General features: G+C 52.5%; 1 protein-coding gene across 3 annotated transcripts in view; it reads left to right on the top strand.

Annotated features, from left to right (window-relative positions):
• The window catches only part of CRTAC1 (cartilage acidic protein 1), a 151,897-nt gene that overhangs the window by 114,364 nt on the left and 13,676 nt on the right, over nt 1–23,857 (top strand). For all 3 annotated transcript variants that reach the window (XM_086379485.1, XM_086379483.1, XM_086379482.1), the window contains exons 6-11: nt 9,311–9,445; nt 12,379–12,524; nt 15,064–15,200; nt 18,679–18,761; nt 19,586–19,686; nt 20,257–20,425. In XM_086379485.1, the coding sequence (XP_086235611.1) occupies nt 9,311–9,445; nt 12,379–12,524; nt 15,064–15,200; nt 18,679–18,761; nt 19,586–19,686; nt 20,257–20,425 (771 nt within the window). The remainder of the gene's footprint in view (nt 1–9,310; nt 9,446–12,378; nt 12,525–15,063; nt 15,201–18,678; nt 18,762–19,585; nt 19,687–20,256; nt 20,426–23,857) is intronic.

The raw sequence follows: 23,857 nt of genomic DNA, 5'->3' as shown, positions 1-23,857 counted from the left end.
GTGGGTCTGTGCCCTGGGGAGGGAAGGTGAAGGTTTTATTCTATCCCACCACCCACAGACGGCTTCCTCAAAGGCCGCCTCTCCAGATGATGGGACATCTGGTGGGGTGGGCTTTGGCGGGCACAGTGGGTGACGTCGGACATAGCCCAGAAGATCACCGCATCTTTCTCTCTTTGGAACCCCTTGCCCCATTCTCTGCTGTAACCCAAGCGATTGGGTGAACAGGTTCTGTAGGAGAAAACTGACAAATCACAGAGGCCAAGATTTAAAGCATTTTTTATTGCCAAACAGCAGATGAAATTATTTACTTACACATAAGCAGCCAGGAATTGAGTGCTAAATCCCTAAGCTTCAGCTGGGTCCCGTCTCAGTAAACTGAGCTCAAAGAATTGTGTTCTTATTCCCAAACCTCTCCAGCACTTTTTTTTTTAAGGCACACTCCCCCCACATCTTTCAGAATGGGGGACCTATTGTCAGAGTCTCTGACAGGAGATCTTTCTAGGGAAGGCTGTTTTTCTAATTCCAGCACGGCTGCTGACTAAACTCTGATAATCTGCCAATAGACTGCTGATGGCAGAGCAATCTAGTTCCTGTTTAGGATGCCAAAAATCAGGAAGCCAGAGCTGTACACAACTTCTCACGTGTACTCTGGCCTCATTGACACCCTACCTGCACCTTGAATGTAGAAATTCTCTGAGCAGTTGACCTTCCTGATATGTCCGTCCCAACTGGCACTACAGAATTCCAAGTGGCAGCCTACCTGGTTCCAAATCTGGGGGCTGGAAGGATCCTTGATGGGTCATTTGGGCCACTCCCCTGCCTTCAGCCACCTGGGTAATGGCATAATCTCAAAGTCCTCCCCAGAAACGATTGTCACGGCCTCCCCTGAGTTTACGATGCCTTTCTCTAGCCAGCCCTCCACCTCAGTGAAAGGGGGAGATTGATGTTAACCTGTCTGACAAAGTTTGTGGGAACAAATGACTAGACAATAAAATAGTTTACACAGCTCAAGCCCCATCAAAGAGTGCAAGAGCTCTGCATGGGAGCGAGCAGCAAAGAGGCTGAGTGTCAGCAGTAAACCATGTTTTCCTGGGAAAAGGAATAAACATGCAGGAGCTTCAGCCTCGACTTGTACAGTCAATTTTTCTGAATAGTTCCCAGTTTTGCGCACTGGGCTGGCTTGGCAATTAAGTGCCTTGATCTGCAGAAGGAGGGTGGGCTGGGGAGATGAAGCACTTGAAAATGATGAGCTGGAAGGCAAGCAAGGTCTGGGAGCGAGGGCTGTACACAGAATCAAAGAATTCATAAGGTTGTAGCAGGGTGTGAGCAAGAGGGGACATTGTTCATGCCGGCAGGCTGGCAGGGGGGCTGGCAGAACCAGGGGTGGGGAAGGAAGGCTGGCGGAACCAGGGGTGTCTCCAAGACAAGACAGCTGAGGAGCACGGGTGGGGATGGGGGCACCGGGCAGCTGTGCCAGGCTGTGCTGGAAGGACCGGACAGCTCAAGGAAGGGACAGGGGGCACCGGGCAGCTGTGCCAGGCTGTGCTGGAAGGACCGGACAGCTCAAGGAAGGGACAGCAGTTTCTATGGAGCATGCAGGCAAGCCGGGGCAGCTGGCATGCCCAGAGGACACGTTAGAGCAGCTCTGCAGATTTCCAAGAGCCATTTGGCTGACAAGAACCTATTTGGCCCACCAAGTTACTATTCTGTCTACCCGCCTTCCCCAGCCCACCCTTTCCCTGCCTGCCAAGCCCCCCAACGCTACCCTGCAGCCCCCATAGTCACTCTGTTCACAACACATGGACATCTGGCTGGAAAACTAGCCCAGATGCCCCCTCAGGAATGGACCCCAAAGGTAACAGCCACCACCAGAGCCCAGCCTGATTGCCAAGGCTCTGACACATGGCCAAGGCTCAGCTCCAGGAGGGTGCCCTGGGCCCTGGGAGAGATGTAGACAGTGAGGAGCAGGGCCGGAACAGGCTGGGAGGGAAGCAAGCCTCGGCCAGCTGTGCAGTCAGAGAGCCGCATGTCCCTGGAGCCAAGGCACACAACACCCATCTGCCCGATGGACCACAGAGAACTACCCGTTTGCAAAAGAACAGATCAAGGTCCAGAGAGGAGAAAGGACTTGCCCAAGGTCACACAGGAGGTTTACAGAGACACTAGCACTTAGAGCCCCAGCCGCTGATACCTAAACTACCAGAATCAGCTGACCTTTCAAACGACCTCCAGCTTGAGAATCCTGCTCCAGCATGCAAGACAGGAGGGGCTGGTGAAGAAGGAAGAGGTGCACCCACCAGAAACGCAGCCCCAGGGATTGGCCCTCTGGACTTTAATTGCGACTCCCGGTTTTTCTGATTGAAACAGCTGCCTGGCCTGGTCTACTCAGGGAAGCAGGGGAGTTGGCCCGAGCATCCCGGGCTGCAGGGCGGGCAATGGCGAAGCCCACACCCGGCTGTCGGGCTCCGCGGGAGGGGGAGGGGAGGCATCCTCTCTAGACGCCCGACTCCGCGGCCGGCCGCCGCTCTGCTGGGTCACAGTGCCATCTAGCGGCCGACGCGCCCGCTCTCGGGGGACTCGAGGGTCCCTGGAGGCGGCGCAGCCCGAGCCTCGCATGCAGAGTTGAGCAGCGGGAAGATCACTCCCTGGTGGTTCCTGGTTCTCCTAGCCCCGGCTTCCCCAGCTGCCCGCAGCCTCTTATAGCCTGAACTGCCCTGCATGGGAATCCTAAGAACTAGTTCTCCCCATGGCCGAGAGCCTGTCAGGAACTCGAGGGGACCAAGAGTTTTGCAGCCGCCTCTATGGCCCCCCCAGTGATCTCAGACATGTCCCCAGGCCCCTCTGAGCACCTTAAATTAGCCCTCTAGCAGAGCTGCTACATAGCCAGGATCTGGAGCCAGAGTGCTGGGTGCAGATTTTGCTTCCACCACGTCCTCCTGCCCAGGCAATAGAGAGCAACTTATTAACCCCTCTGAGCCTCAGTTTTCTTGCCTGCAAAATGGGAATATTAAAAGAGGTAAACATAGGGCATGCCTGGCACAGGGCCTGGCACACAGACAGTACACACAAGTGTAGTGGACATCAGCACCCTGCTCTGAGGTTCTGACAGAGGGATGCTGGTCATTTCCTGAGTGTAGGGAGCACAGCCACGTGCTTTGTTGCTTAGTTGTATCTGATGCTTTGGGACCCCATGGGCTGTAGCCCCCCCAGGCTTCTCTCTCCATGGGGATTCTCCAGGCAAGAATACTGGAGTGGTTGCCATGCCTTCCTCCAGTGGATCTTCCCAACCCATGGATCGAACCCAGGTCTCCCACACTGCAGGTGAATTCTCTACTGTCTGAACACAGAGGGAAGCACAAAGCAAGCAGGACCGGCCCCTGCCCTAGAGGTATTCTCCATGTGTCTACCCTGGCGTGTCCTCCAGGGCACTGGCGTGGGCATTTTAGCCCTATTCCCGCTGGAATCCATCTATTTTTCCCTTCTTCCCTCTGAACCCTGCCTCTCCCCAGCCTCTACTTCTTCTGAGGACCTATGCGATTTGGCCTCACCCTTTTAGGGAGCATCTGTCCAGGCTGCAAGGTGGTGATTAAAGAAGCCTTAAAAGAAATTTGGAAAGAAAATGAAGGTGGATTTACAATGTTGGGTGGAGAGTTTTGCTGTTGGCTGGGAGCAGTGTAGAACAAAGCAGTGGGCAGATCTGATTTATAGAAAGTCATTATTGGAGGAGACAGAGATGCCTAAAGCCCAGCTGAGGCCTTCTGGCGGATCCCCACTAGCCAGCTCCAGAGAAGGGGCGGTAGCCTGGGGACCTCAGAGCCTCCCGGGTTCCCAGGCGGGTGCTAGCCTTTCAGTGAGTGTGCAGCCAAATGTGTCAGCTGGGGACAGGCAAGGCAAGAGCGACAGACCCCTCAGCCAGGGCCTGGGACCCCCGGGGAGTGCAACCACAGGCCTGCCGAGAGTACCCAAAGCCCCAGTCAACACACAGTGTCAGATGCGTTAGATGACTGACAAGAAGGGACATCGTTTTTTATTTAGAGCAAGCACAGATGTATTACAGAATGCAAATGCAATCTTGGTATGCATTTTCTTCAGCGAAAACAACTGAGTTTTATTTTAATGTCGAGCGTATTATGGCTGGCCATTCTGGGGCCTTATCAAGAGTACAGACCCCTCTTCTAGGGAGAGGGAAATCGAGTAGAAATGTTTGAGAGCACCCTGTGGGGAGAGAGTGGCTCTGGAGTCACTCGGGCATGGGTTTCAGCTATGATCCATTGCCCCCTAGCTGAGATTACGCCTCTGTGAGCTTTGGTTTCCTCACCTAGAAAATGGTGAGGTGATGTGAATCACACAAAACCTAGGACACGAGACTGAACCACAGAGCATCTCTTCCTGCCCCTCCTTTTCCAGCCCTCTCTTATGAAATAGCTTCTTCCAGCCCTGCCTGGGGGCAGGGCAGGGGAGCACATAGAGAAGGACTTCGCTCCTGCACCCACCAGGCGCCCAAGGTTTGGAAATCCCCACCCAGCAGACAAGTGATGGGGGTTGTCCTCCCGCCCCCCCCCACCCCCTCAATCTTCTGCAGGGACAGGCTGGAGGGATTAGAGACAAGTGGGAATATCCTTGTCTAACACCCTCCATCCTTGCACGCTTGGAACCATTCCCAGCGCCTGGACGGCTCTCACAGGGTCGGGGGTAGCAATACCAGCACCAACACCGTATTATTGTGTTAGAAGCTTCAGGAAATGTGGGCTGTTACCATCCTGCCCTTCTCACACCCCCTTCTCCAACACACACACACACACACACACACACACACACACACACACACTGTTCATTCCTCCACCCCTTCATGCCACTGCTTTGCTACTCTTTTAATATCTTGGACGTTCTTGGCAGCCTGCAGGCCTTAGCATCCACTGGAATCATTAATCAGCAGAATAATCCCACAGGTCCCAAGTTCCTTGTCTAACAGCCTCACTGCAGAGCCTCCATGGTGCGGACTGTGAATAGGCCCAGGAATCCACTCCCAGCCACACTTATCCTGAGGTCCGGCTTGGAGGATGCCCTGAAAAGTAGAGCTGGAAGGAGCCTTGGAGACCTTCTCACCCCACCCCCACACCATTTCACAGGGAGGGAGACCAATGCCTGGAGGGCACACTCCCCAAGTTCTTGCCACTCTAGGCAGTCCCTGGAGGCTCTTCCTTAGCACAGTGAATCCCCCGCCTCTTCATCCCAGCCCCTCTGCTGTACTGTTTGGGGTGGTGCAGCAGCATGCCCCCAACTTCCTACAACCCTCTTTCCCTTCCCCACCCTCAACCATGAGGGCTGCCCTCATGTGGTTTGAGAGATGGATTGTTGTTTTTCAGTCACCCAGTCTTGTCCAACTTTTTGCGACCCCGTGGACTGGAGTATGCCAGACCTCCCTGTCCCTCACCATCTTCTAGAATTTGCCCAAGTTCACGTCCATTGAGGTGGTGATGCCATCCAGCCATCTCATCCTCTGATTCCCTCTGCACCTAAATTGGATTTGGGTCTGCATCTCCCTCCCAAGAGGTTTAGGGGTGCAGTTCTTAAGGGTGAGCAAGGTTTGCCCCCTGGGCTCAGAGCCATGGAGCTGGTCATCAAGGGGTGCCAGGAACCGACCGGAGAAAGAGGGGTCCACAGGAAAGCATTTTCCCCATGACCCTCTCTCCCACCCAGTCTGGTGGGCAAAGTGAAAAGCCTTCAGGGAGGGGTGGGGAGGGAGCCGCATTCATACTCAGCAGCAGAACAAGGAGGTCTTTGAAGCTTGAGAGTATTAGCAAAATAAAGTGATATTATTCTCCCAGCAGGTGGGAAATACTGGCACTAATGAGTCTGTGGCACTTGACGTTTTTCCAAGGTACCTTCCAAATACCAGCTCATTTAATAATTATGACAGCCCAAGAAGGGGTTATTATTATCAGTCTCAAGTTATAGGTGAGAAACCAGATGCCTGGAAAGGCTCAGTGACGTGCCCAAGGCCACACAACTCGAACTTCCTGACCACCCCCCCATCTTTCCCACCACCAGTGCTCCTCTCTAGCCCCAACTGCGGAGCTGCGTGCCCCCAAGAGAATATTCTGGCCTCAAGTATAAAGGAATTAATTGATGTAAAGTGGAGTTTAACTCCCTATTGGGACATCATTTTCCAAGGCTGAATAAAGATGTTCCTAACTGCCCTGGGGTTGTCCCATAGGGTGTGTGCTAAACCTCAGAGGCCATGAAACAGGGTGGGTATGACAGAAGACAGGGCGAAGTCAGGAAAAGAGCTACGGGAGAGGGCAAGGTCTAGGCAAAAGATCCTTCCTAGATAACAGGCCTCTGTCATTGACCGGGCATGGAGTGGGATGGTCAGGCTACACTTAAGATGAATGGATTTTATTGGTCTGAAGAGCCCTTACACGATGGACCTGGGAGTAGTGTTCCCCTTTTGGCCTCAGAGAGGGGTGCAGGTACCTGGCTGCCCCTGCTTCAGATCCCCTTAGACCCTCCATCCTGAGTCTGCTACAGCTGGTGCCCAGGAGGCTAGCTCCCTGACTGTCGACTCACCTGCTCCCCAACTGTGTGGTGAACTTGCCAAGAAGGAGTTGTGGGTAACATCTCTGTTATGGTCCAGTTGCCATGGCAATAAATTGTCACTAATTAGTAGTGTGGTTACCATGGCAATTTTCTAGTAATTACAGGTTACAAATGGTGCAAGGCTTCAACCCAACCCAATTAGTTAATTAGAAAGATTTAGAAATTTGTCCAAGAGGGAAATAACCTGCTTTGGAGAAAATGAAGGGAATGTGTCACAGCTTGGGAGTCAGAGGCAGAGAGGAAATTGGAGGATGCTGGAGCGGGGGAAGAAGGATGGAGTTGCAGGGCAGCAAGTCCTGGAGCCCCACCTGGAATTGTTGGGGGTCCAGACAAAATGGAGGATTTCTCACCGAAGCCTGCTCCTGGCCTGGAGTCTGGCAAGACAAGGGCAGGACCAGCAACCACTTAGCGGCAACTCCTTGAATGGGCAGAAGAGGTGCCCAGGTAGTATAGTAGCCCGGCACCCTCCCTGCTGACTTAGGAAAAGAAAAGCATCTGAAAGCCCCATGCATGGCTCTCCTAATGAAAATGCCTGGCCTGTGCAACTTGGATGACGCTCCCTGGAAGCATTGTGGATTCAGGGGCTCTGTTTTCATGAGGCTTGGGCTCGCCTTGAGAGTTAATTAGATTCCCTGGGGGGAATCGGGAGACACAGGGCCCAGAATGTGTTAACAAGGAGCCCCACAAGGACCCCCATAGCAATGCCTTTTGCCCCAGTCTGTTCCCCTGTCCCCAAAGCTGGCCCCTGGTGGGCAGGCTCCACAGGTGAGAAAGGTCCCATGATTTCCTCCAAGGAGAAATCTCAGAGAAGAAAAGGGCCTGGGGACCAAGAAAACCTCCATCCCAAATTCAGTTCAGTTTAATCACTCAGTCGTGTCCAACTCTTTGCGGCCTCATGGACTGCAGCATGCCAGGCTTCCCTGGCCATCACCAACTCCTGGAGCTTACTCAAACTCATGCCCATCAAGTCGGTGATGCCATCCAACCATCTCATCCTCTGTCGTCCCCTTCTCCTCCCACCTTCAATCTTTCCTAGCATCAGGGTCTTTTCAAACGAGTCAGTTCTTCACATTATCCATAGTAGAAACCTCTGCCTTGTCTGGAGGTGGGCTAATGAGGGAGCTTGGCTCAGCATCACTCAGGTCCACTGAGCTCTCATTTATTTATTTTTAAAAATCACATTCTTCTGAGTGCCCTAGTAAACTGCTTTATTGTACTGAACAGCTCTTCAGAGCGGTACTTTCCAGACTTTTCCATGCAGGTAAACCCCCCAGGATCCTGTTAGAATGCAGGTCCTGGTCGGGTGAATAGGCGCCTGAGATTTTGCATCTCTGACGAGCTCACAGGTGGCACACCAGCAGCTGGTCCACGGACCTGACTGAGTAGCAAGGCTGTAGGGCTCACAGAGACCTTTCACATCATTTGGTCCTCTAAGTTTTCTCACCTCATTTGATCCTCTCAAAAGGCCTGAAAGAGAAAAGGCAGGGCACATTATCTGCATTTTATAGATGAGAATACTGAGGCTAACCAGGTAACATGAATTGCCCGAGGTCAAAAAAGCCAAGCTGGGACTAGAACCCACATCCTGGTCGTGGTCAAGCTATTTCCCCCCCTGAACTTGGGATGGGGATGGGGCAGAGGGAAGGCTTTCAGGGCTTTATTTGAAACTCATTGGTTGGGGGTGGTTTGTTCAAAACATCTTAAGATTGAACTTGGTGACATGTCCACATCGATCTTGGGCACTTCAAACCCTAACATAGAGCTGGCTTTCTTTCTTTTTTTCCTTAAAAAATATACACCTTATTGGATTTTTTCCTTTCAAACTGCAGAAGCAATTCTTGTTGCAATAAGCCAAACAATACAGACATTCCCCAAAAAAGGTAGCCAGTGTGAACAGCTCAGGGTGTGGCCTTCCCGGCTTTTCCCAAAACTCAAGAATAAGTTTGCACAAATATATATTCAGGAATATCATTTGTTTTCCTTTAAAAAAATAAAAACAGGATCATAGACCATTACTTGGCAAATTGCTTTTTCATTTAAGAATATGTCATGGGCATTCCTCCAAGTCAATATTATGGATCTACACAGTCTTTTTAGCAGCTGCAGACTAGGCCATCATATGGATGCATTGTAATCCATTCAGCATCCCTGTTGATGGACAGACAGGCAGGTGCTCACATTTGTTTCCTACACCAGTCAAACCAAAGGAGGCCTCCTTGTACCTGTGCCTGGAACCCATTTCTCTAGGTCCTTAGAATGGGAACACACCCAGTATCGTGACCAGCATACGTGCAATCAGGGTAAGGCGGGGGGCTGTCAGGGAATCTGTGACTTAATCAAAATGTTGTTGGCAGAGGTGCGTTTAGGAGTAGAATTCAGTCACCGAAGGGAAGGGAAAGCTCTGTGTGGTGGCCTGTGTTCCTCAACGCAGGGACTCATTCCTTGGGCACTAAGTGACTGTCTTGCTCCTCACTTGCCTCACCAGCAGTGCGGCCACCCACCGCATCGGTTTATGGAACCGTGAGCCCACATCTGGGCTCCAGGAAGCATCAGAAATATCAGAATCCCCCTTCCCCAGGCTCCTTGTGGCATCACCATCGCAGCTTCTCTAGGGCCCCCCCCCCCCCCGCCTGCCTCCAAGGCCTCCCCTCCTCTGCATGGGCCTGGGGCTTTGATTCTTCCACTTAGTGAAGGTCAATGTCCTCCCCAGGGGGCCGGGGCGTCAGCGTGGGCCCCATCCTCAGCAGCAGTGCCTCGGATATCTTCTGCGACAATGAGAACGGGCCCAACTTCCTCTTCCACAACCGGGGTGACGGCACGTTCGTGGATGCTGCGGCCAGCGCTGGTGAGTGCAGTCTCTGCCCTGTGCCCCCCACCCCCACCCCACAGGGGACTCTGGGCTGCCCTGCTCCCTCCGGCCCCACAGGCCCCAGGGAGAGAGGGACAAGTCACCGTCTGCACAGCTAGTGGTGCGTGTCACCTCTAATCCCCCATCCATCTTAAACATTCAGTTCAATCCAGTGACCATTAATTGAGCCCCTGCTAAGTGCCAGGCTGGTGCTAAGAGCTGGGGACCCTGACTTGAATAAGATCACCCTACCCCACTCTCACCCCCCATAAACAAGGCACTGACGATCTAGAGGGGGAAACAGACAAATAAATGAATAGCTATAATAAGAAGCAGAGTTAAATCCACCCAAAATAGTATTCCAGGCTCCCAGCTCTGCTCCCCTTCCTCCTGTTGTGCTCCTCTGTCCTCTGCCTCAGGGCCTTTGCACCTGCCAGTTCTCTCTACGTGAAATGCCCTCTCCCCCTTCTCTACCTGCAGAACTTCTATTGGTCCCTCAATATTCATTCAGATATTGTCTGTGAAGCCTTTCCAGCCTCCCTGTGTGCTGCCTGGCTGAGACTGGAACCCCCCTCCTCTGTGTTCCCACTGCCCTTGCGGGTACCACTCACTCAGGCTCCTACACCACTAAGACCATCTGTCTGTGTCTGCAAGGCCTGGGACACATAATAAAAGCTTGTGGACATAATCAGTCTGCCCTTCAACTACTTCTCCCCACCTGGTACCTCCCCCCACTCACCTTGCCCAGGAACGGGAGGTTTGATTTCTCCTCCTCTTAGCAGTGGAGCGACAAGCTCCAGTCTCCAGGAGAAGAGGTGAGCGGGGATGCAGACACACAGATCAAAGGTCCTACAAGCTCCAGCTCGTGCTGACAGCTAACATCCAATCCCTGAGCAGGTACCAATCCATTCTCTGTGACTTAACTGCCCTTCCAGCGCTCTGCTCCAGAGTTCCCATCTCGAACACTCCGCCAACGCATCCTTGCAGCGGATCAACTCCCCTTATCTCCTTCTCCGGGCAAAGCTAAAGGTGGAGGCAGCTCCCCAGCCTGTCTTCCAACCCAGCTCACCTGCTGTACACTCCAGCAGCAAATTTTCTCATTGCTGAGAAATCATAAAATGAAGGGGAGGTGGTGGTGGAGAAAACCGAGAGGACTTGATAAGGTGTTAAAGAGATGGAAGCAGAGGTGAGCGAACAAGTTGGAGGGGGGGAAGGTATCAGGCGGGAAGAGAGGAAAGGTGCTAGGCCCGTAATTGAAAGTCAGAGTGATTGCAGGGGTTTAACAAGACATGTCAAGAGGGCATTCATCACCCAAACAGATGCTGCTGTGAAGTGCAGCCTGGCACCGATTATTCCCGTGAAAAGGAACCAACTCCTTGTCAAGGTGCCTTGTAGATAGGAGAGAAATGGGCCAACGCAGAAGGCCACCAACATTAGGGCTGGGGCGTTTTGTGGAGAATTAATGGGGTATTAATCCTAGAGGTTGGGGGTTGCCCCCATTCTTTTGAAAGCCCTCTTTCTCAAACCTGGGTCTCCCTGCCTCTTCTGCCCAACCCCCACCCATTCTCCAAATCCTTCCCTCTCCCAAGAGGATGATCAGCCTCTAAGGCTCCCAAGGCGGACCCCACCTTGCCTTCTCCTAGCCCCCATCTCAGGATCGCCATGTTCACAGCTGGCAAGCGCTACCTGTGTCCTGGGTCTGTGATCCCCACCCCCCGTCATACTGTCATTTCACCTGCCGATGGCAGTTTGTCCTCCAAAAGACTCAGCATGGGTATTTAGAGCTGGCCTCCACTGCCTCTCAGCTGTGCCCTTGGCCTGAGGAATCATGTCTGCCAGGGGCAGCCAGGAGGTCAGGCCACCCCTCTGGGCAAAGCTAGCCTCTGTCCTCCCCGAGGATCAGCTCAGTCCCACTGGCCCCTGGCAGATGCAGGCACAATGCAAACAGGTGACCCTGGACACACAAGTTCCCCCCACAGATCTCACAAGGCAAACTGGTTTTCTCAGTCACGGAGCAGTTATTTCCTCTGCTGTCACCAAAGTCCCCGGGTGCTTTCTGTCAAAGTATTTATGTCTCTTCATTCAGTAAGTATTTACAGAAAACTGCCAGGTCACCACAGACACTGAGATAGATGCTGTGGGAACACAGATGAGCAAGAAGACAGACCCTGACCTCATGGAGCAGACGGTCTAGTAGAAAAACTGGACCCTGCCATGGAGCATGATTGCACCTGTGATCCGCACAACGGAGGAGAATGGGAGGCTGTTGGGATGAACAGCCCACCCCTCGGTGGGAGGGGCTGTTTTTATGGGAGTGATCAGGGAAGGCTTCCCTGAGGAGGTGACATTATAGCTGAGAGCAGAAGAGAAACAAGGAGCCAGGTAACCATAAGCTCGGGAAAGAGCATTCTAGGAGAAGAGACCGGCTTAGGCAAAGGCCCAGAAGCTGAAAAGAGCTTGGTTCATTTGTGGAATGAAAGGAACCCTGTATGAATGGTGCATGTGAGGAAGGCAAGATAAAGACAGATAAGGTGGGCAGGAATTTGAACTTGACTTAAGAGCACTGGGGAATCACTGAGATTTAAGCAAAAGAGTGCTGATCAACTCAATGTATCCCCATGTCAGGGGTGGCTGGGGAAGGCTTTAAGTCCTCCAGGATCTCCACAAGTTTCCTTCCCCAAAGTCATGCTACCCCAAAACCAAGTGAAAAATAGTACTTTCTGGGCAAAGGCATCCTGAAAACAAGTCTCTGGTTCTCTCTGCAACCAGACGGCTTCCCCCTCTTCTACCCCTGTGGAGGAATCAGGACACAATGAGGTTCATCCTTCCTGGTTGCTCTCCAGGCCGCCCCCCTCACCCTCAATCCCGGACAAGGCAAGTGTCTGTGGAGCCTACAGGGCTGCCCTGAGGGCTCCTGCCCTTCCTCCTAGGTGTGGACGACCCCCACCAGCACGGGCGCGGAGTCGCCCTGGCAGACTTCAACCGTGATGGCAAAGTGGACATCGTCTATGGCAACTGGAACGGCCCCCACCGCCTCTACCTGCAAATGAGTGCCCACGGGAAGGTCCGCTTTCGGGTAAGAAGGGGCCTCTCTCCCACTTCCCCACCCTCTATCCGCCTATGACTCCCACCAGGGTGAGCAGACTCTGCAGAGCCTGGGGGCAGGGTGGCCACAGCGAAGGTGACATCCAGCCAGCCCGGGCTGCTGTGCTGTCTGTAGTGTCCAGAGCATGGTCATTAGCAGAGGAGACAGAGCAGCCCCCAAGGTGGGAGTCAGGGCAAAGGCCCCATGAGAGGGGTTTCATTGTCTGAACTGGGAGCGCTTCTCCCATAGCCCGGGCCTGAGCATTTCAAATTGACGCTCAGGCCAAGGGTACAGTGGGAGTGGAGGTCAGGGTAGGTTGAGGTCACAGAGCTCCCAACAGCTGCCCCCTCTGGCCAAACAGCAGGTGGTGGGCAAGGTGACATCAGACCCCTCTCTGTGCCCCCTCCCTGAGCTATCAATGGTCTGTGATGCCAAGAATTCTTCAGAAAGACTGTTCGGTGGCAGAAAGGGAGGTGCCACCAGGCTAATGAGCTTGAGGCTGGGCCTTTCTCCGAGAAGGTGATGCAGGGCACGGGACAGTTAGAGATGCTTTCCAGGAGTCAGGATGGCTCTGGAGGTATGTAGTCTTGCCAAAAGCCCCCAAGGGAGCAAGAAACTTGATGATCCCAGGGAAGTTTCCAGGGACCTTCTCTCTGCGGGACCACCACAAGCTGCCTCTCTGAAGGTAGCCACCACGGCGTGCTCGGGCCCAGCCACTCTCTCCCTGCAGAGGCGTGAGACCCAGGCTGTCCGGGTGGGGAGGAGGCACACCCTGAACTCGGGACAGCTGATCCTAGGATCCTGGGTGACTTTCATCTCTGTTCAGCTTTTTATTCCAACCCAGGTTCGCAATCAGGGGTGGTTTTGTCCCCACCCCAGGACACTTGACGATGTCCGGGGACGTGATCAGTTGTCACAGGTGGGATCGAGTGCTACTGGCATCTCATGTGCAGAGGACTGGGTGCTGCTAAACATCCTACGAGGCACCTGCGAGTCCGCAACAAAGGGTGATCCAGCCCCAAATGTCAACCAGCCCTCTCGACAGCCCAGCCCAGGGCTCACAGGAGCAATAATAATAATAATAGAGGCCCCATTTATCAAGCGCCTTCCGTGTGCCAGGAGCTGTGCTAAGCATCTTACATACATTATCTTGGAAGCCCGGGCATCCAGCTGGGGCAACCCCAAGGGGCCTATGTAGGTTTCCATTTTTACAGAATCAATAGAATAACGACTTCAAGGTCCTGAGGTCTCTTTGTTACCAGTTCTCGTGGCCCTGTTCAGCCCACCTTTGACAGCTGGCCAGGCTCTCAATCAGCCTTGTGATTGCATTGATGGGGACAGCCTCCCTCCCTGGGCAACCCAGAGCAGGCAGCTCATTCCTGCCACCAGGGAAGAGGGCCTGAAGCAGGAAGCCTGGGGCCAAGGGGCAGGGAGCCACCCCCAGAAGCCCCCATGTGTCCTTCCCAGTCTCCCCACATGGGCCCTGGAATTTAGACAGGTTTCTAAGTCTTTAAGGGACAAACCCACCTGGAATGGATAGTCTGCTCAAAAAAAAAAAAAAAAAAAAAGGTCTCCCTATACGGCTCTTCTTCTATTTAAAAGTCAAGCCCCTTACATGGGACCCTTTGCCAGGCCCACCAAGGCCCTGTCAGCACTTGGAGGTCCCTGCTGGGCTGTCCTGGGTCTGGGGTCTCCTCATGAGCCCTGGGCAGAGGTATCTGATACTGCAAGTCCCAAAGTGGATGTCTCAAGAAAAAAAAAAAATCAAGAGTCCAAGAAAAAAGATAATAGAGGCAGCAATACCCAGCTGAAGGCCACCTCTGCCACTTTCCATGAGGCTGACAGCAGGGGCAAGGCCAAGATAGACCCCTCGGAATTCATCTTGAGCCCACTCTGCCAAGCTCTTTACATGCAGTCCTCACAGCCTGAGCAGCTGTTACTTATCCCTGTGTTACTAAGGAGGAAGATGAGATCTGAGGGGTTGAGTAGCTTGCCTGAGATCACAGCGAGTCAGCAGTGAGGCCTGGATTCAATACACAGGATTTCCCAGGTTCCACCCAGCCTGTGCCTCTGGCTGTGGAGGAGGAAGGGCACACACTAGAAAGGGCCTCTAGCATCTGGTGTCGGAGCGAGGCGGTGGCCCAGCTCATCAGCTACAACAATGGGCAGTTTCCCTCCTCTCCCGGACTCAGTTACCTTGCCTGTGAAATGGGAACGCTCATGTCAGCCCTGCCTCGAGTGGCTGATGGAAGGGCCGCGTGTGGTCCCCACCAGAGAACAGCAAGGCGCCTCCCTGGTGTGAATTTGGACTGTTCCTCTTACCTCCTTGATCTCCTGCAAGCAGCCTGGGGTTCATGTGGTCCCAAACACAGCACCCTGGAGCCCTCACGGGAAAGATGATAGAGGATGTGCTAGCGTGGGTTTTTATCTTTGCACACAAACAGGCACGCACACACATGCACACACAGGGGTGGTGGGAGTCGGCCCCTGGCCCACTCTGTCCACTGACCTGCAGCCCTCTCTCCCCCAGGACATCGCCTCACCCAAGTTCTCCATGCCCTCCCCTGTCCGCACAGTCATCGCCGCCGACTTCGACAATGACCAGGAGCTGGAGGTCTTCTTCAACAACTTCGCCCACCGCAGCTCCTCAGCCAACCGCCTCTTCCGGTAGATGCTTCAGCCCGGCTCGTGGCTACTCAGCCTTCGCAGTGGGGTCAGGGAGGAAGGTTTAGGACTCAGAAGAGGAGCTCCAAGGGAAGGGAGGAGGCAGGTCCCCTGATGAAGGAGCAGAGAAGGGGGGAGGACAGGAATTGATTGAAAAGTTGAGAGAATGGCAGGAAGCTGGCCTCCTGCTGTTAGCAGAGGGTGGAAATGGGTGGGGGAGGGGGGAACCTGGGCTAAGTGTACACAGAAGCCAGGTTCCACTCTACCATCCAAAGGAGTCCCAGAGCCAAATCTATCTGGGTGCACCTGGATGAAGCCAAGACAGGTGTATTGACTATAGGACTTCTCATAACCTTAACATGACTCTGAGTATCTTACGCTCTGAGAGGTGGATGGAGTATTTCGAATAGATTTGACCACAGGGCACTGCTTTCAGACATTCTGCTTTTGGGATTGGTGCTCTGCAAAATATCCTTTGGGAAATGCTGGATGAGACAATTAGTGGTGGACAAGAGTGAAAGCATCTGAGCATTGCATGTAAGAAGGAGGGGTTAGATTTTCCAAGGCAGCACTTCTCTAATCAGGGTCCAGAGACCACTGGTGTCAGAATCACCTGGAGTGCTTCTTTAAAATACAGAATCTCTAGGCCCAGCCCAGATCTCCCGGATCTGAATCTCCAGGGTTGAGGCCCAGACATCTGTCTTTTTTAACACATATGCTAGGCATGAGGTGATTCTTAGCACATTGAGGTTGGAGAGCTGCTGTTGGGGGACAAACCTCAGGACCCATGTGGCCAGAGATGGCCCTGTTCCTGGCCTGAAACATGCTAATGGGCCTCAGGACCAGGTGGGGAGAGGAGGGTGGCCCAGGGCCTTGGATGCAGGAAATGGGCCACATCATCTGCTCGGTTCCCCAAGACCCCACCCCCTCCCCCAGGAGGGCCCCCGACTATTTATAAAAGGCAAGGGCTGTGACTAAGTGTGTTTTAAAATATAATTATTAACAAAGCATCAATCCTGACCAGCTGTAATCACCCCCCGAAGGCCCCAGATTTACTAATTAGGTGCCTCGCAAAAAGCTTATTCACAACTTCCAGATTAATTGTGGAAGATCAATTGCTCATTAACAGAGACACTGCTTTCCTTCTCTGGCTAATAAACTGTCCCTCACCAGGTCCCCTGAGCACCGGAGAGTCTCTGTAGCCCAAGAACCCAGGCATCTCCTCTGCCCGCATGGCCTCCATCAAATCCCCGTCCTCCCTCTGGCTATCCCGAGGGCAGGCTGGCCGGGGCTATCCACAGACGTGGTCACCACATGGTCACCCCACCACATGGTCACCCCAAGGGTCAGTGTGTCTACCTCCACGCAGCAGCAGGAAAGCCATTTCCCAGATACGTGGTTGTGCCCTGAGTCCCTGTGGCAGTTGGCTGGGGCCACCACTCAGCTGGCAGCTCTGGAAGCTGAGCCCCCACCTACCCCACACCAAGCGGGCTTGTCACCTGTTGCTGAAATGAACATGGTGGGCTCCTTGTAGGAGTCACTGGAGATGCAAAACCTCGCTGTGCTTGAGTCCACAAGTCCTTCAGTGATGCCTGGGAAACCGGGGAACTCATTGCCCACACCAGGTGCTAAACAAGCATGCAGGGACCCTGTTAATAATGGCAGGACCACGGGCAGGAGCGAGGACTCTCCCCGGCCAGGCAGGATGTGTATAGTGGCACCACTGACAGCCTACCGTGCTGCTCTGTTCCCATGGCTCCACCCCTGCACATTCCCGCTCCTTAGCTGCCTTTCTGCGCCCAGTTCCACAGAGCAAGCTGTTGAAAATGCAATTCTGGCCACACCCCTCTTCCACATAAACCCCTTAGAAGCCCCCACCGCCACCACCTTCTCGTTGACACATCCCGCAGGCTGGCTTTGTCCCCAGCCTTGTCACTCTCCATTTCCCGATTTACCCTTAGGGCCAGACACCCTGAGCTTCCTTCAGTTCTGGGCGGGGCCGGGCCTGGACTCTCAGGCTGCCCACACCCTCTGCCCCTCTTTCTCTTCTGAGTGACATGGACATCGTTCTGGTTTCAGCTTTGTTGACCCTTCCTCTGAGAAGCCTGCCCTGTTTGCCCAAATCTGGGTGAGTTTGCCCAGCTCTGCACTGGCACTTCTGGGCTTTCTCCCCCAGGAACCCTTAACTGCATTGTCACGGGAACTCCAGGGTGTCTCTGCCCAGTGGTGACAGAGGTTACAGGACGTGAATGGCCAAAGGGACCGTGGGGGCTAGCCGGCTGAGGCATGTACACCTGCAGCAGACCGGCACACCCGCCAAGCGCGCTGCCAGGCCTGCTGCTCCCTGGCCAGGCTGCACACGAGCGTGTGCTCGTGCAGCTGCCGCATGTGGACAGAGGACACGTCCCAGGGTACGTGCTCTAGCCTACACCCACCCTGCAGTTCTGCCAGCCCCCTCTGCCGTCCAGCCCCCAGAAGCTCCGGCTCAGGGAACCCTGACCTGCTCCTAAAAGAAAGCACTGGCCACAGCACAGCCCTCTGGTGACCCTGTGATTTGAGCAACAAGCCGCACCTGCAATGTGTGGGGAGAGTGATAAAGATCCCTCCTGGTTCTTCCCTGACCCTGACCCCAAAACTGCTCCACACAGCCAGGGCAGAGCCCCCAAGGCTTCAAGACCCTAATGAGGGAGAAAAATTGGAGAGGAAGCTTAAGGCCATCATCAACATTCAGCTCAAAGTGCAAGAAGAGCAGCACTTTCACAGTGGACTTGTCTACAGCAAATGTTACCACGATTCAGAGTGCAAAATAGAACCCCAGCAACCCAAAGGGACCCCTCCCTCCCTTTTGCCTCCGAAATTCCTCCCTGCAGGCCAGACATGCACTTGGAGCTTCCTGAGAACCAGGCATCGTTAGATGCTGCAGGAGATTCAAAGAAGAAGAATACGTGGTCCCAGCCTGCAAAGAACTCAGTCTAACTGAGGAGATGCATTCATGCAGAGCTTCAACCCGAAGCAGAAAGTGATAAAGGCCAGGAAAGTGACAGAGGCAGAGCAGGAAGGCACTGCTTCTAGCTGGACGATCAGGGAGGGTGTGGAGGAAGTGGCATTGAATTGGGGTGGGACCCTACGTAGCATCCAGAACTCGAAAACCCAGGGCCACATGAAGGAAAGTGAAGGTCAGCTGAAGGTAGCTGCGTCCCTGCCCCTTCTCCATCCATCACCTGCCCTTCCCCAGGCTGTCTATAATTCATCCATTAGAGAAGGAAAAATCGATATTTACCAACATAAATTAAAACCCGAGAAAGGCACAGCCAGGGTGTAGACAGGGTCTGTGAGCAGTGGCTCTGTCGGTGCGCAGGTGGCAGGGTCTCAGGGTGCTCAGAGCATGGAGAATGGAGTTAGTGGATTCCCACGTCCAGAGGGCCCACTGGGGCTTCGCCACGTGTGGTCATCCATGAACTGCCTGTCTCCCCTCCTGCAGCGTCATCCACAGGGAGCACGGCGACCCCCTCATCGAGGAACTCAACCCTGGCGATGCCTTGGAGCCCGAGGGCCGGGGCACAGGTGAGGACATCTGAGGGCTCCAGCCTGCTCTCCCCCAGCTCAGTGCTGCCCTTAGCAGGGATGCTGCAGCAAGCCCCAGAGCCTGGCTTGTCCTGTCCCCACCCACCCTGAAGGCTGAGGTCCCTGGGGTGGGAGCGGGGAGGGGTCTGGGAGTGCCAGGCGGGAAGCAGAGGAGAGAAAGGTCCATTCTCCCAGCCCCAGGGCTGTGGGGTCACAGGCGTGGGGAGACATGGGCAGTAGAGTCTCTGCTGATGCTGTGCCGGGAGGGGAGGGAAAGGAGAGGCTGGGGGTCCTGCAGTCTGACCCCTTCTGGCATTCAGGCTGGTGGCAGAGAAAGAGCACTGGATCAGGAGGCCTAAGACCCGGCCCTGCCATTGCCATTGTCTTGGAGAAGGTGCTCCATCTTCTGGGTCTTGTTCTCCACACCCATGAAGTGGGGATAACTGCATGTGCCTTCTTCGTGTCTCTGGGTTGTAGTGAGGACGAAAAGGAGACTAATATGTGCAAACATGTGATAGATTGATAAAAACTGTGCACATGTCTGTATTATGTATAACAGACCAGACAGAAGCCCTCATCTTCCAAATTGTTTGCACCCACACTCTCCTTGCAAAAGTCCAGGGGAAGGAAAGGGACCCCCGCCCGACTTCCACAAATTCCTATCACGAGCAGCTGTGAGAAGGAGAGCAGCTTCATGGTCCAGGCTTCATGCCCCAGTGCTGTGCTCTTTCCTTCACACTCAGGGCGTGGGCTGGCCCAGGTTAGGAGCCCTTCTCCTGTTGGTCTCCTGGCCGATGGCCAGACTGAAACCTGTGCTGTTGCAGGAGGCGTGGTGACCGACTTCGATGGAGACGGGATGCTGGATCTCATCTTGTCCCACGGAGAGTCCATGGCTCAGCCGCTGTCCGTCTTCCGGGGGAATCAGGTGTGCCTGGACCTTGGGACCCACAGAACCCTGCCTGGCATGCTCCCCAGGGCCTGGGATGAACGAGAACAGAGGAGCCCGGGGTGCTTGTTTGACCAGAGTGGCAGGAAATGGACATCCCAGGGAGGAAGCAGATGAGTTCCCAGACAGTCAGTAAGCCCCCGAGAAGGGCTGCTTCTCAGAGAAGTCTTCTGCCCCTCTCCTTCCTTTGGCACATCTCCAAAAACTGTTTTCAGGAAGATCCCCCTGGAGAAGAAAACGTGACCCCACTCCAGTATCCTCGCCTGGGAAATCCCATGGACAGAGGAGCCTGGCGGGCTACAGTCCACAGAGTCGCAAAGAGACAGACACGACTGAGTGACTAAACAATAAGACACAAAATTGGCTTTCCCTGCTCTTTCCAGAGCTGCTCCCGGCAAACTTCAATCAGTCGGTCTGCCTCATTCAGCCTCCCTGCCTGGCTCCCTCCTCCTCTCTTTCCTCTGCCCCTTCTCTTCTCCCCTCTTCCTCCTCTCTGATCCTTCCATCCACCCGGCTGATGCCCAGACCTGTGTTCCTCCCCTGCTACAGGGCTTCAGCAACAACTGGCTGAGGGTGGTGCCACGAACCCGGTTTGGGGCCTTCGCCAGGGGTGCCAAGGTCGTGCTCTACACCAAGAAGAGCGGGGCACACCTGAGGATCATTGACGGGGGCTCAGGCTACCTGTGCGAGATGGAGCCCGTGGCTCACTTTGGCTTGGGTGAGTCAGGGCTCAGGGGTAAGGGGGTTTGGGGAGTGCCATGGGCTCTTGTCAGGGCAGTGGGATGCAGGGCTCTGCAGAGCCCGCTGAAATGCAGGGCTCACAGCCTGAGCATCTTTCAGGTACCACCAGCTACTGGAGGCAACCCTGCTTTGAGATGAACCTGAACTCAGAAGGGAGGTTCTTTATGGCCCACTTCTTGCTGGGGTCCCCATCCCAGTGCCTCTGAGGAAGCAGTTCACCTTGGGGTCAGAGTATTTAATTCTCCATTTGTTCAAGGCTATGGCCTTGTTCTTCAAACAATGGCTACACCAAACCTGTCCACACCAGCTACTTCTCCAGATACCTGGGTATTGGTTCAGTAATTAAAGTGTCTCAGCAAACCCTGGGTGCCTTCTCTTAGCTAGAAGGCTCGGGAGAAGCATGGCGGTGATGCCATCCCCAAGAAGGTAAAAATAGGTTCTTGAGTGGGAGAGGGGGATTGAAAAAACGTCTACTCTTTTATGTATATATATATATATGTATGTATGGGATCCCCAGGTGGCTCAGTGGTAAGGAATCTGCCTGCCAGTGCAAGAGACGCAGGAGACATGGGTTCAATCCCTGAGTCAGGAAGATCCCCTGAAGAAGGAAATGGCAACACACTCCAGTATTCTTGCCTGGAGAATCCCATGGACAGAAGAGCCTGGCGGGCTACAGTCCATGAGGTCCCAAAGAGTCAGACACAACTGAGCGACTGAGCACTCACACATTATGTATGTATAAATATGTGTAGTGTATCTGTGTGTATACACATATTAACATCAACAGATACACAGTATACCTGTGGTATTAATAAAATATCACTATACATCTATTAGCATAGCTAAAGTAACAAAAGTTACGAGGCCAAATGCTGGCAAGGATGTGGAGAAGCTGGATCTCTCATTCATTGCTGGTACATCTACTCTGGAAAATAGTTTGGCAGTTTCTTTTATGACAAAAAAAAATCTATACTGTACAACTACTATGAAAGTCGCTCAGTCTGTAAGATCCAGCAATTGCACTGCTGGGCATTTATCCCAGGTAAATGAAAACTTATGTCCACATAAAAATCTATGTATGATTGTTCATAGTAACTTTGTCTCTAATAGCCCAAACTGGAAACAGCCTCAATGTCCATCAGTGGGTTAATGGGTCAACAAACTGCCATCCATTCACACCATGGAATATTGAAACGTGAAAGTCACTCAATCGTGTCCCCATGGACTTTACAGTCCATGGAATTCTCCAGGCCAGAATACTGGAGTGGGTAGCCACTCCCTTCTCCAGGGGATCGTCCCAACCCAAGGATCGAACCCAGGTCTCCCATATTGCAGGTGGATTCTTTACCAGCTAAGCCACTAGGGAAGCTTACTCAGCAATAAAAAGGAATGAACCATTGATACATGCAGCAATTTGGATAGCTCTCATGTGTATTATGATGAGTGGCAGGGGTGGGGGGGTGAAGTCAGTCTCAGAAAGTCACATACTATTGATTCCATATATATAATATTCTCAAAGTGACAAAATTATAGAGATGGAAAATAGATCAGTAGTTGCTGGGGGTTAGAAGTGGTGAAAAGGGGAGGGGTGGGTATGACTTTAAAGGGAGAACCCCAAGGAGGTCTTCGTGTGATGGAGCAGTTCTGTGTTTTGATCGTGGTGGGAGCTGCATGATTCAACAGGTGATAAAAAACAAAGAACGGATACACACACACTGTGCCAATGTCAACTTCCTGGTTTTGATGTTGTATTATAGTTACATAAGGTATATGTAACATAAGGTATATGGGGGTTTTGATTATAGTTAGATAAGGTATATGTAACATAAGGTATATGGGGGCAACTGGGTGAAAGACATACCGAACCACTTTGTACTATCTTTTACAACTTCATATGAATCAATAATTCTTTCAAAATAAAGCATTTTTAAAGAAATGCACTACGGAAGGGAATTAGAGGGGAAAAGTCATAAAAGGCCTTCTTGGGGAGGAAGCACAGTAATGGAAAAAGTGTCGAGAAACACTATGGGGTGGGGCATGGGGGCAACAGTGTCTTTACTAAAACACAACGATTAAGAAAACATTTAAGGAACTTCCCTTGGCAGTCCAGAGTTAAGAGTCCGTGCTTCCCCTGCAGGAGATGCAGCTTCAATCCCTGGCTGAGGAGCTAAGATCCCACATGCCATGCGGCATGGACAAAAATGGAAAATAAAATAAGTATTAAAAAAAAAGAAGGGAAACCATTTGAGTCAAATATACCTAGGTTCAAAATCAGATACCCTCCCCCTTATGTTAGCACCTCATGATATTAACATAAAAAGAACAGGCAATACGGTCTCAAATTAACAAACATATATGTGTATGTTAATATTATATATACATCATATGGGCATAGAAAAAAACTAAAAGAAAATGCAAAAAGTGTGAACAGTGGTTCTCCTTGAGTGGCTGGATCCGTATGGTAATTCTTTCTTGTTCTAGGTGTGGTGACATTTTACTCTTATTATTTTACATCATCCTCGTGATTACCCTTTGATGTGGGCATGATTTATCCCCATTTTACAAATGGGCAACCTGAGGATCAGAACCGTTAAACATTCCCCAGTCACATAAATGGCAGCGCTGAGATTCAAATCCAGACCTAACTGGGCAGGTGATTTTTATCTTATTCCATACTTTGTCTTCAGTATTTTGGACTTCCCTGGTGGCTCAGACGGTAAGGAGTCCGCCTGCAATACAGGAGACTCAGATTCAGTTCCTGGGTCAGGAAGATCCCCTGGAGAAGGGAATGGCTACCCACTCCATATTGTTGCATGGAGAATTCCATGGACAGAGGAGCCTGGCAGGCTACAACCCATGGGGTTGTAAAGAGTTGGACACGACTGAGTGATTAACACTTCACTTTCATATTTTGTGTATGTGTGTATGTGTTTTCCAATTTTTATAGGCAGCACATAATATTTATGTCATCTGAAAAAGAAGCATAAATATTTAGGGGACCCAGGGCCTGGTTATATGAGCATTTTCTCAGGCTATTTCACCCTGGGTGGGTCAGCCCGGAGTTGGAAGTCTATCACTTTTAAGGCAGCCGTTTACTTTGCTGGCCCTGATGGTACAAGATGACTTTTATTTTATTTTTAAATATGTATCTATTTATTTATTTGGCTGCATCAGGTCTTACTTGCTACATGCAGGCTCGTTCCCCAACCAGGGATCAAACCTGGTCTCCCTACACAGAACACAGAGTTTCAGCCACCAGACCACCAGGGAAGTCCTAGGTGACTTTTAAATACATAGTCCTCTCTTACGATATAGTAGTAGTCAACGTTAATCAAGTGCTTAGTGTATGCCTGACCCTGGTCTAAATGCTTTACGAAGATACCTTATTCCACTCTCGGCACCACAGGAT

Source organism: Bos grunniens, chromosome 26 (genome assembly GCF_055505025.1).
Source record: "Bos grunniens cultivar Pamir isolate PY7600 chromosome 26, Bosgru_T2T1.0, whole genome shotgun sequence".
Classification (NCBI taxonomy): domain Eukaryota; kingdom Metazoa; phylum Chordata; class Mammalia; order Artiodactyla; family Bovidae; genus Bos; species Bos grunniens.
The sequence above is the reverse complement of the archived record's forward strand: the minus strand, read 5'-3'. Positions and strand labels throughout refer to the sequence as shown.